Here is a 13,087-nt window from a genome sequence, read left to right on the forward strand (position 1 = left end):
TACCAAAAGGACACTAAGCTTGCAACATCCAAACGGCTCAACGTGTGAGGTATCGATGGAAAGGGGAGGTGGTAATGAATATAGTAGCATGAAAAGCAAACGCAAAAGACAATGCCTAAAGGACACTAAGCTTGCAACGTCCAAACGGTTCAACGTACATCAACATACATCAACGTACAACAATGTGTGATGCTAAGATAAAAATAAAACGCAAAGACATCGGCGCTACGTTTGTAATGTCCAAACGGCTCAATGTGTGAGGTATCAACGAAAAGGGGAGGGGGTAATGAATATGTTAAGACAAAAAAGTCATATCTCTGTTGTTATTAGTCTGATTACTACGTGTAATACGTTAAATGAAAAGGGGAGGTGACGGGAAATATGTTAAGATACAAGACAATGACTAAAACGCCGCTAAATCGGATCTTTGTTTAGCATAATAGACATTTGAGGAAAGTGAGGCTAACAGAGAATCATCGTCAAAAAACGGTGCTATATCAAATATTCAACATAGTTTGAATGAGATTCCACGTCTATTACAGTTCATCATCTCGTCACGCCATCTGTCAACCACATCTAGCACCTGACATCATAAAAAAGACACACAGCCTCTCTCTCTCTCTCTCTCTCTCTCTCTCTCTCTCTCTTTCGTGAAACAAAGCGAAAGGTGACGCTGAAAACGATATAACGTGTGTGGTATTACTAGAAATAGAACATGATGCATTGAAGAACATATATTATTCTTACAGTATGACCAAACCAACAAATAGTCTCAATATAATCTTATCTGATTAATTACTATACACCACTATTATTCTGTATATGCGTATCTACGGCAGTTCGAGTAATATTATAAAAATTATAGAATACAATTGTATTGTGAGTTGCATACTATATTTTACCTATGTCAATTCGGGTGATATACAAAATTAGCGAATACAAATGGTGAGTTGTATACTATATTTTATCTACGACAGTTCGGGTGATATTGTTTTGTAGGTTGGTATTGCGCTTCGGGTCTCTGGTAAAAAATAGTTATATAGACTGCATGAAAAATATGTTAGCAAGGTCTGCAGTAATTAATGGTTAAATGTAATAAGTATGTTAAGGCGTAAGGTAAACGATAATAAAATGATGTTAGTATCGAAGCGATGGAATGTATGTATAAAGCGAGGTATAAAAATGATGTAAGCATGCAGTGCATGAAAGGTAGTCAATTCGGTTCGAACATAAATTTACTGAAAAAACAGAAAAAATATGTTCTTAACAACAGTCACCAACGTGAAGGTACGACTACATCGACTGTCATGTTAGTAGGGATGATGGTTAGTAGGAATGAATTATTTTACATAATATGATAATATATACGATAACAATATACTTAACTGTACTCAAAATCAACACATGATTTAACTTGGTTTAGTAGACATCTTTTTGTTGATCTGATGAACATCTTTTATGTTAAGACACTGTGGTATTCATTCAAAAATGAATTATTGGGGGTTAGTCAATAACTCTAGGTTACCTAAACTTAAAACTAGGTATTTCTCCGACTCCTGTTTTGTGACAGGCTATCGAAGACTTAAAACTAGGGATTTCTCCGACTCCTGTTTTGTGACAGGCTATCGAAGACTTAAAACTAAGGATTTCTCCAACTCCTGTTTTGTGACAGGCTATCGAAGAACAGACTTAAAACTAAATCAGGGTAAAGACGACCATTATTGATTATCTTGCTAGGAGGCTGCACGAACACTAGATCCTAATTTAATAAGATCGGTTCATTAATTTGCCAGTGGTCCATATCAGATATCTTTTTAGTGGTCATAGCTAAACATCTTTTTTGCATATGTGCTAATCTTAAGTATCTTAATTAAAAATAATATATACAAAATTAAGATCTAGTAGAATTACCATATTATATAAACAACGATTAATGAGGGAAAGGTTCAGAAAAGGAATATAATAAAAGGGTCTGTTCCAGATATATTTAGCATTATGTTAGCTGTAATAAATAAAGTTTTAAAATGACTTTATTAAATCAACTAAATATGCTATGCTTATTTATTATATAAAAACGATGAGTGATAAAAGAAAAAATAAGTTTTAAAAATGATAATATACAATTTGCACCCATCTTACAGTCAATCAGATCATCAAGGATAAATGTTAAAATTGAGTACTTAGCAAAATCATGCTTTATTTTAACTCTAATCAACATCCATCTCATGATTATTAATTGAATAATGCCCCCATGGAAGCGTATCATAAGACTCCGGAAGGTGATGTCTTTTATCATCATTGGGGCTAAGCGCAACCTTTTCCTGGGTAATTGTATATACACGATGTCTATCTGATCTTATAAGATTCTGCGTGGCGGACTTATATTTAAAGGCATCCAAACACTCGACATAGTCTTCAAATGTAATTTTAGTGTGTACAACAGATTTCTTTACCCCCTTCGCCTTCTTTGTCACACCATAATTATTAATAATATTATCAATTTCGTCATCCTCATACTGCTGTTCTTCCAACTCCCCCCTCATTTTTTCAATTTCATCATCTGTGATGGCTACTTTTGTAGTGTACAATTTCGATCGAAGACCTATATAGTCGGTCATAATGCGACCATTATTCTCATCCTTCATCATACCCAATACCTTTTTATTAACCTGAGGGATGCCGTAAATATTATCTACTGGGTAGTCAGACGTATCAAAATATTTATAGCAATCGTCTATCATTGCTTCATAGGGATCTTTTTCCCGTATCTCTACGATTACACTATCGGTATCAGTATAGCAAGTCGTAAAGTTTTCTCTGAACCTGCTGGTCAAATAGTCATATTGAAAATTATATATGGTTGTTTTAGCTAAATCCAATATACTCATTCCAACATAAATCGGTTTATCTAACCATATTTCTGCTCTATGCATCTCGACAGCAACCAAATTTTCATTAAAGATAGTAGCGTTTTTAAACAGGGGACTACTTATTCTTGCTTCAGCTCCATAACGACCCTGCCATTCCGTCAACAATTTAATATCAACGCGCTTGCGCACATTCTCCATGGTCTTACCAAACACAGCGTTGTTCATTAGCTTAAAAAGGTTCTTTTCAAACTCATTTTTCGCTGCCTTCCGGAGATTTGTATTTAACTCGATATACGGTTGCAGCCACGCAGATTGATTAAATTTCAAAACTTTATGTATCTTTGTTAAAATTAACCCGTTGGCTAATGCTTGCTTTAATGCTCTGTAATGAATTACGTATTTTGTTTTGTCATTGAGGGTGACCATTAATTTGGTGAGCTCTCGAGGACGTTTTGGAGGAAACATAGTTTTTGGGTTCAAAGATTCTGGGCAGAATGGGATGTCTTTATGACGATCATGGAGATGTTGAGGGTACTCTAAATCTACCTCGAGAATGTACCCTTCAGAAGAATCGTCAGGAATAGATATAACGTCTATATTAGAATCGACCCACTCGAAACCACCATAGGGAAGATATTGTGACATTGCCCAGCCGTATTGGTTATTGACATCAAAATACATTAGATATGAGTCAGGCTTCGATGGATCGTATGATGCCATATACTTATTATTAGCGTGGACGCGACGTTTCGAGCATACTTGACTCAAACCGCCACGAATACCACGCTCCACAAACAAAAACATATCTGGATCTGTTAAAAGCTCCAGTTCTTGTTTGGTATGTTTAAGCATTGCATCCCACGTGAAGCCGCGAAGAGTGAAGTAATGAGCTGGGTCAAGATTATATGTTTTGAGACAACTGGATCGGAACTCTTCAAAAACGTCTGCAAGAAGAAGAATATCGGTCTTCATATAAAGATCTACATAATCCCCGAGAGTGGAGCACGAGAATGAAGACCAGACATCTTGGGCTCTACGATAATGTCGTCGAGGACATGGTTTATCCTCAAGTTTATTATAAAAGAACTCAATGGGGGGTAGAGACATTTCAGCAAATTTTTTAAATGAATCTATATAATCGTAAGGCATGATACCTTTCTTGGTTAGAAGACTGAATTGCTCCTCAGGAAGCGATAAAAATTGAGATTTGAGGTTAGTATATTTAGGCAAATACGAAGAAAGTTTATCGAGGGAAGACGCCATGAATCGAAAACTATCGATAAAACGGAATTTAATTCGAGCGTCATCAATGTGTTTCGTAAAAGAGATATATTTTTCCTTAGTAATAGGAAGAAGATCTACGGGGCCTTTGATGTGTGTAGCAATATCATTAACAATGAAGTGGGCGTCATATCCGGAGAGATTATGAAATATTATTGGAATTGTATGAGCATCTTTATAATTAATGTTACACCCTTCGTGAGCTGCACCTCTATAATTATTTTCTGAAGTGAGTTGATCGTGATCCCGTACTTTCTTATCATTGGGGGAAAAGAGCTGCTCACAGATATGGCAATGAGTGGCTGCATGGAAATCGCTCTCTTGCTGAGTTGTCATATTTATATCATATGGGCACATAAATACCGTAGAAACATCCTCAGCAAGCTGATTAAGTTTATCTGCGAACCATTTCATGCAATCCTTTCCTCGATATGAGTCATAAAACGACAAAGTGTCATCATACGAGCATTTAAAGAAATAACCAACTGCTACAGGAACATGCTCTTGAGGTTTTTTAGGATCTCCCGTACGTTTCAAAGCACTCTCGAGATCCGCGTACACGGCGAAGGGGGCTTTAATCTTATTACGGAAATTCTTAAATCTAAGCATTTTATTACGGTTCTCAGGCATTTTAATGGCAGTATCGTTAATCCTTATACAGTCTTCGGTGTGAGCTTCTAGCTGAACAGCCGATGAAAACGGTTGTAGACATCTATCGCATATATGATCCAATCGCCCTTTGCAACTTGTCTTATGAACATCTAACTTTTCCTGTGATCTAAAGTAATGGAGGCAGGCATCACAGACATGTTTTGTTCCATTTTCATTACTTAACTGTTTTGATAATAGGCGAGATAGATTTTTTATCCATACATAATGGTATCTAATAGGACCTTCGGTATCATCATCGTATTTATCTTGGACAAGAAGCAGATTCACATGTTTTTCCTTCTTGTTTTTAGTTAAATATGTTGGGAGGGTCTTAAAATCTCTTTTTTCTTTTTTCAAAACGTAAACATTGATGGATATATCATTCTGTTTTTCAAAATTAGGAATCTGCCTCATCGTCATTGGCCACTGTATTCCCTTCAACTTCAGCACTTGCGAGTAGTGCGGATATTTTGACACTCTTTGAGGATTTTTATCAACAGGATTCACCGCTGATATGACAGACCACGCAAAACATGCCTCATCATCATTTTTAACATTAATACATGCTTCTTTTCTCTTTATCTGAGGAGGAAGTTCAATATATGATGAGCCTAGTTGCGGTGTAAATTTATTAATGTTCACCCCCAGGTTAACAACTGCCGTTAGTGCCCATCCAGAATCACGTTCTTGGAATTCTTCCAAGTCTCTGTTGATGGGTTCTACCACTTTCTTTTCAAACCACTCATCAAGATTGGTGTCTCGATAGATTGGCGAGTTCGATGTGGTGAAATATTTTGTATCTTTATGGATTTTCTCTCCGCTAGCTATCTCGAAGTCTCCACCAAATGTCATGTTAACTTTTACTGCCTCGTCTTTCTTAAGTACGTTTTGGATTCTCCGCTTAAAAAGGGCTTTGCAATCATTAAGGAAACTGCCTGGATCCTTGTGTTTAATGTTTGAGATGACTCCCGTTCTAATTCTCGAGTTGAATGCTGATATGGAGTCATCCCATTGCACTCTATGTTTAGCAGTTTCCTTCGTAGGTGTGAGTCCTGCCCCCTTCTTGTGTTCGGCTTTCAGCTGGTTTCGCAGAGTTTTTACTTGCCGCATCTGGGCTTCAAGGTGCTGCTTCTCCCCCGTCGTTTTTGCAGTTCTCATTGCATTATGTATCTTTTTAATAGCTTTCGTACACTCTACCAGCCCTTTTCTAACATTTTCATCATTAAAATCATTTCTAATCAACCCCAAGATGGATGCTATATATTTGATAATTTCGGCCAGCATTTTTACACAAAAAAATCCTAAATTAAATTATATTCAAAAAATTTAAAAACTAAATATGATTAGAAACCAAAAATTTTTTCTAAACCAAAATATCACAAAAACCCAAAATCTGAAATTCAAAATTTATTTAAAAAATTGAAATCAGAAATTCAAAAATTATCAAAATAACCAAAAAAAAAATCCAAAATTTTCAAAAAATTTTGAGAAAATATCACTCACCAGAGCACACTTTTGAATGATTAAAGACTTACCAGAGCACGTCTGAACGCTAGGAATATCTGAAACAGAATGAAGAAAAAACCTTAATGTGTAGTATAAGGAGTACTTTTAGTCGAACGGAAGACTAAATGGTTTATAAAAGGCCCCTGAAATGTGTGGATTTGTGCTTGTTCTTCCATAAGAATCAATGTAAAAGTGCTACATTTAAGATATTTATTGAACTTGGTCACATTTACTCCTTTCTCAATTTTAAGAACGATACAAGGAAGTATCAGTACTACCATCATTAAAAGAAGCAGTACTGCCAACTATGAAACAAAATTTTAGCAGAAAGATTGTGGTGATTGGTGTAGGTATATAAAATTATAAGTTGATCTTATCATTCTTCATCATTCTATCAGAAGAATGAGTCATGGTTAGGAATTGTAAGAGTTGTCTTCAGGAGTATCCCGATGTCACCCCAAGCGAATTTTGCGATACATTAAAGGAGGTTTAAATGGTGGAAAGTGGGTTCCATATAATTCTTCTTCCTGGTCTAGTTACGAAGATTTCAAAAAATGGCAATTTAATTATGATAGACGTCTGCTACTTTGCGAAAGATGTGGAAAATGTATGAATAGAACCGATATATATCAACATAGGAAAAATAAACACGGCATTGAAAACTATTCGGTTAGATTTGCATAAACTTTCGCCGAGGGAACTCCCACCACCACTTTCATCACTAACACACTCTGAATATTAGCAACAAGTTTTAATTCATCGAAAAAATAGTCAAAGCAGACACATCAGTTGCTCCAATATAAAACAATACATTCAGTTAAACTTGATCAAGACATGTATGGAGCAAGAATTTATTCGAGCCAACTACGCAGACGCGTGTTTATCAGCTAGTTTAATCTTTCATGAAGTTGCCAGGCAGTATGGGATAACAACAAAAGTGGTAGTAGGTACAAAGGTCTACTCAAATAGCATTGTAATTACGGCACTTTTCTGGAATAAATATAATGAGATAGTATTCGATCCAACAGATGCAATTACAAAACATCATTTACCTCATCAAATGGAATTTACGATGAAAAAAAGGAATGTTTATATGTAAAAGCGGTGAAGATAGAAAAATGGTTGATATTTATCATGATTTTAAGAAAAGCAAATCGACGATAGCATATTTTACAGAGGTTCCGACATGTCTACTGGAAATACGTGAGAATATTTTTATTACTGTAGCAAAGATACTTAAAAAAATAAATTAATAAATAAAATGTAACTCAATTATTAACAATAATATAGGTAACAGCGAATGCTTTTGGCTGACATAGGTAGAACTGATACCCTATACTGGTTTAACCAGAAAGGTGTAATTTGAATAATACATCACTAATAAACACAGGTATGCTTAGGCCGCCATTTTCTTTCACGCTAAGAGAGGGTAGCAGAACATAGCAGACGCCATCAGTGACACGCTAACAGAGTATCAGAGGGGTATCTGAGATATATAGACGCCATCAATGACACATATGCAGAGAGTACCAGAGACATACAGACGCCCTCAGTGACACAGATACAGAGAGCATCAGAGGGGTACCTGAGACATACAGACGCCATCAGTGACCCATTTTCAGAGACACACAGGGGTACCAGACGCCATTAGATAGACGCTAACAGAAGACATAGACGACTACACAGGGGTACCAGACGTCATCAGATACACGCTAACAGAAGGCATAGGCGACCACACAGGGGTACCAGACGTCATCAGATATACGCTAACAGAAGGCATAGGCGACCATAGAGGGATACCTGAGATGTACAGACGACATCAGAGACATGCTAACAGAAGGGTGCAGATGTATAAATATATGGACTCAAAGTCAAGAATTCATTTATTAACATGTCTTCAAACAGAGGGGTTCAAGTAAAAAAACTTGCTGCAATTGTGAGAGAAAAGTATAAAGCTCTTAGAAGAATGCACGCTGATGAAAAAGAACTTCTACAGACAACGTTTAAGCCTAACTAACTACGCCTCTTAAAGAAATAGCCAACTATGTGAATGTCCCTAAACCAGATCTCAACGAAGATGATTCACAAACTCATCAGCCATCACAGGTCAGTGATGACATCGAACCTCTACATACGCAAACATCGTACAACCCTTATTTAGAAAAATATACGCAAGATTTAGGGAATGTAGACCACATATATGGTCCAAATGTTAATTGGTCTACTGGAAAATGGTCGTTTGGAAATAAAACAATTGAGTTTGGTAAAGATAGCATTCAAATGGATTCACACATTTTTAAAGCTACACCTGGGCTGTACGACCTGATCTTCTCGAAAGAACCTTCACAATATACACTTGCCGATCAAAAAATCTACAAAGCTCTTCTAGACATATCCGGTGCACACAAGGATGAACGAGGCCGATTACGTCACCAATCTCACACCACAAAATATGAAAAAATTATCAAGCCGATGTATCTGGGAAATAGAAAAAGAAGACCACAGACCTTACATGGTACCACAAAAAATGTCAAAATACATACCCAAGTAGAAGATACATCACACACACAACTACAATGTAAAAGAAGACATATATCACAGAAGGCTCAAGATATAGAAGACATGCAGTTGCAAGCTTCAAATAAAAATCATGTTGATTTTCCTACAAGAGCTGCTGAAACAAGGATTCGTGATATAGCAAAGAAACAGATACTTGACCAATTGGAAGAGTTATGGTTCCTCTACAACGAACATAATGACCCAAACATGCTTGTGAAAGGCCTTAAAATTCTTTCGGAAGCCGACGCTTTAATGGGAGAAGAAGCAGCTGAAATTGTAGACGAACTGAAGTACCTAGATATTATTGATTAATAACAGGCACATACTTCAAGAACACAAGAAATTTCAGAACAACCAAGAAACTTCAGAATTTAAGTTCATCTTCTCAATAACAGATACGACATCTGACCTTTAAGAATGAATATAATAAAGGTGTGTGTATGTGTGTGTGTGTGTGTGTGTGTGTGTGTGTGTGTGTGTGTGTGTGTGTGTGTGTGTGTGTGTGTGTGTGTGTGTATGTGTGTCTAAAATTAGCGATGATATCAAGCATTCCCAGATAAATTTAATAAAATATTCAAACATTTGTTTAAAAATAAGCATCGTCGAGGCCATTTCGTAAACGCCGGGAAAAATGTGAAACGAAGTAATAGTATTGAAAAATTTGACCGAGAATTTAAACAACGTACAGACATTGAATATGAGGCACCATCGTTTAACCATTGTACTATTAGATCTACGGATGAAAATGTTAAAATAAATCGGTGAGGACGTCTAGTTTTTTAATTACTAACTTTAACAATGTACTTGTATAAAATATATGTATGTATGAAATAATTTAAATAAAAAACAAAACACCCATAGTATTTTCAATTACTAACCCAATGCAGCACTAAGATTGTCAATATATTTTTATAAAATAAAAATATGTTCGGTAAATATCAGCTACATATGAAATAGAATTCTAAATATTCTGTAAACTAACGTCTTCAAAGAATGTGGAACAGCGATAAACGGTATCTCATCAGTAATTTTCACAAAAAGAGAATACATAAAAGAGAATATAGCTTTGTCCTATTGCTAGTAGAAAGAATTATGTGAGACTGCTTTACATTGCAGACACTTAGTTATTTTCGAACAGATATCTTGCCTAAAAATATGAAAGTTTTTTGGCAACAGACAGTTCAGGGCGAAAAGAGAATTAGTAGCATGAATACCGATAAAGAGAGCGAGCTGTTGAGCCTCGTAAATATTAGAAAAAAGTATCGCAAACACAAAAGAACATAGGCTACACATAAAATGGAAAGATATCGTTTGTATTGAGAGGTATCTAACAGCTCACAAATATCAAGAACAGTAACAAACCCAAAGAAGCAAAATAGGCGACATGAATACGAATAAAATGGGTAGAAATTGTCTGTATTGCGAGGTATCTTACATCTCACAAAATGGCAATAAAAGTAACAAAGAAATAAAATGGGCTGCATGAATATAAACTGAAGGATATTACATGGAGAGGTTGGTGATGGTTTTGAGCATTATTCATGAACATAGAGGGCAGAGCTGTGTTTCTGTGTACAAATCAGTAGTAGATGCATAGACACGGGGTTGTTGTTGAGTAACAAGAACTATTCGATAATATGTTTTGAACATTCAGTGTTTCTAAAAACAAAAAGCTTCCGTAAAAATTAAAGCAGGCTGTATACATAATGTTTTGCAATCAAGTCCCTTAGCTACAAGAACAAAGGCTTATGACGGTTAGCATAACAAAAACCATACAAAATATAAACAAAAATACACACAGAAAATATAAATGAATACAGAACTTCGCACAGAATTCTTGTATACGTACAGTAATTATATTCTTTTTTATCGAAGACACTGCGGATGGGTCGTATATAAAATATTAGCTACGCTTGGTCGGTTATTGGTACAAAGAAGAAGTAGATCACAAAGTCGCATAAAAAGCTACTATTTTTTAGAAATAAATCATAAAATCAATTGAAAATATGGGGTACATCATACAATTTAGAAAAAGCATAAAATAGAAATCAAAGTACAAATATGAAATAAACAGTAAAATCATATACTAATAGCTTAATATAGAAAGTAAAAACCTCTCTTATTTATTTATATACCAAGGAAATAAAATAAGATAAAGTATAGAAGAAATATATCATAAAGAGCTGTTATTTTTTTTAAAATAAAACGTAAACTCAGTTAAAAATATGTGGTGCATTATACAATTTAGAAAAACGCAGGAAATAAAAAAAATATTTATAAATCACAATAAGACATAAGAAATAAAATTATATTTACTTCAAAAAATAACTTACCTTATATTATTCACTCACTAAAACTGTACACAATATAGTTCGTCTGAGACCGCTAGTAATACTATGTATAATTCATGCTAGATTCGGTTATTTATACTCTAGGATTACGTAGCTTACATTCTAGAATAAAATAATATATTTTTTTTGTTTTTATTAGTAAAAACCACACTATCAAAATATTTCCTACAAAAGCAGATATTGCGGTATGAGAACCTTTGTTATCAATTTAGAAACTTGCGACTGTGGTTACCACTATCATTTTTTACTTCCTATTACGAGTAGTCTTATCAGCGGTTTCGTTCGATTTATAACTAAAATGATGAAATAAATTCGTATATAAAATATTTCTATAACAAAATTTTCAAGTCTTCGATTATTAATTTATACAAATATTATATTTTTTTAGGACAAGAATTTTTATGTCTTCGAATTTGGTAATTATATATTAGGTCAGTATACACTAATATAGGTTTCACATTTCTTCTTCTTTATGTATCCCTGTCCGCTGCCAGGTTAGCTATTAACATGGCAATTTTGATCTTGCTTTCGGAACTTGCTTTCGACCGATGTGAGCCCTATCTGTTACCACGCTCCATGAGTCTCTTCTCCTGTCTAACCTCGCTTAGTGTCTATTTATCCTAAATAGCGTCTCTGTCGGCGTCCAGGACTCCACATTTCTAGATAAATTTTATATAAATTTAATGTTTTTTAGGACAAGGGTATTGAGAAATTGACGTTGGTTCGTTTTATGATGTTTTTAGTCATAAATAATGAGTGTATAGCACTTGGTCAGTGATTTTCATAATATGTATGAAAATACCTTTCTAATGGTATCCTGCACGGAGCACTTGGTGTAAAATTGAGTGAATTAGAGTTTGCTAGAGATCAAACTGCGATAAGAGATTTTTCTATGCCAATGGTTTTGTTTTATCGTCAATAACAATAAATAAGCATTTACAATTCAACCAAGTTATCGCAATGGCCGTTATGACACCTTACCATATATCTTTTGAACGCATAGGCGGAAATCGACGTATGACCTATCAAATTAAAGGATTTTGAGCGACAAATTAGGCTGAGATGTTTGTTTTATGACAATGTCATGTACAAGGCCTGTTTGACATCATATAAATAAATTTTATATAAATTTAATGTTTTTTAGGACAAGGGTATTGAGAATTTGACGTTGGTTCGTTTTATGATGTTTTTAGCCATAAATAATGAGAGAATAGCACTTGGTCGGTAATTTTCGTAATATACATGAAAAGACCTTTCTAATGGTATATTGCAAGGAGCACTTGGTGCAAAATTGAGCGAGTTAGGGTTTGCTAGAGATCAAACTGCGATAAGAGATTTTTCTATGCCAATGGTTTTGTTTTACCCTCAATAACAATAAATAAGCATTTACAATTCAACCAAGTTATCGCAACGGCCGTTATGACACCTTACCATATATCTTTTGAATGGATAAGCGGAAATCGATGTGTGACCCACCAAATTAAAGGATTTTAAATAATGAATTACGTTGTCATAACTGATTTAAGAAAATGCTATGTATAAGGTCTCGTTGACGCCCCATCGTTTATTATTAGCATTTATTGCTGAATTTTATCGTATGACACCTTAAATTCCTAGGTTTCGAATGAAGAAATATGTTGTGACATAAACATTTCTCCATTTCTAATTTATTGTATACATTATTTCTATGGGTGACATCTAATATGGGATTAATAACTATGGCAGTTTCATATACATGATTTTGGAATCGCATTCGGTCCAGCAATTCAAAATTGTAGTCCCTTTCTAGTTTATAGATAAAATATATTTGATTTAAATCTTCGTTGAATGTAACCCTCTTCTTTTTCATCTTTGATGGGATTAAGCTTT

The 13,087-nt window shown here is 34.8% G+C and overlaps 1 protein-coding gene across 1 annotated transcript; it reads right to left on the reverse strand.

Annotated features, from left to right (window-relative positions):
- Positions 1 to 2,207: 2,207 nt before the first annotated feature.
- Positions 2,208 to 6,086, reverse strand: LOC140451788 (uncharacterized). The gene has a single exon (XM_072545643.1). The coding sequence runs from the start codon at positions 6,084 to 6,086 to the stop codon at positions 2,208 to 2,210; it is 3,879 nt and encodes a 1,292-aa protein (XP_072401744.1).
- Between the last annotated feature and the right edge of the window lie 7,001 nt (positions 6,087 to 13,087).

Source organism: Diabrotica undecimpunctata, chromosome 10 (genome assembly GCF_040954645.1).
Source record: "Diabrotica undecimpunctata isolate CICGRU chromosome 10, icDiaUnde3, whole genome shotgun sequence".
Lineage (NCBI taxonomy): Eukaryota > Metazoa > Arthropoda > Insecta > Coleoptera > Chrysomelidae > Diabrotica > Diabrotica undecimpunctata.

Coding starts and splice junctions, on each gene's coding strand:
- LOC140451788 (XM_072545643.1), bottom strand. CDS start 6,086: ATGCTGGCCGAAATTATCAAATATATAGCATCCATCTTGGGGTTGATT.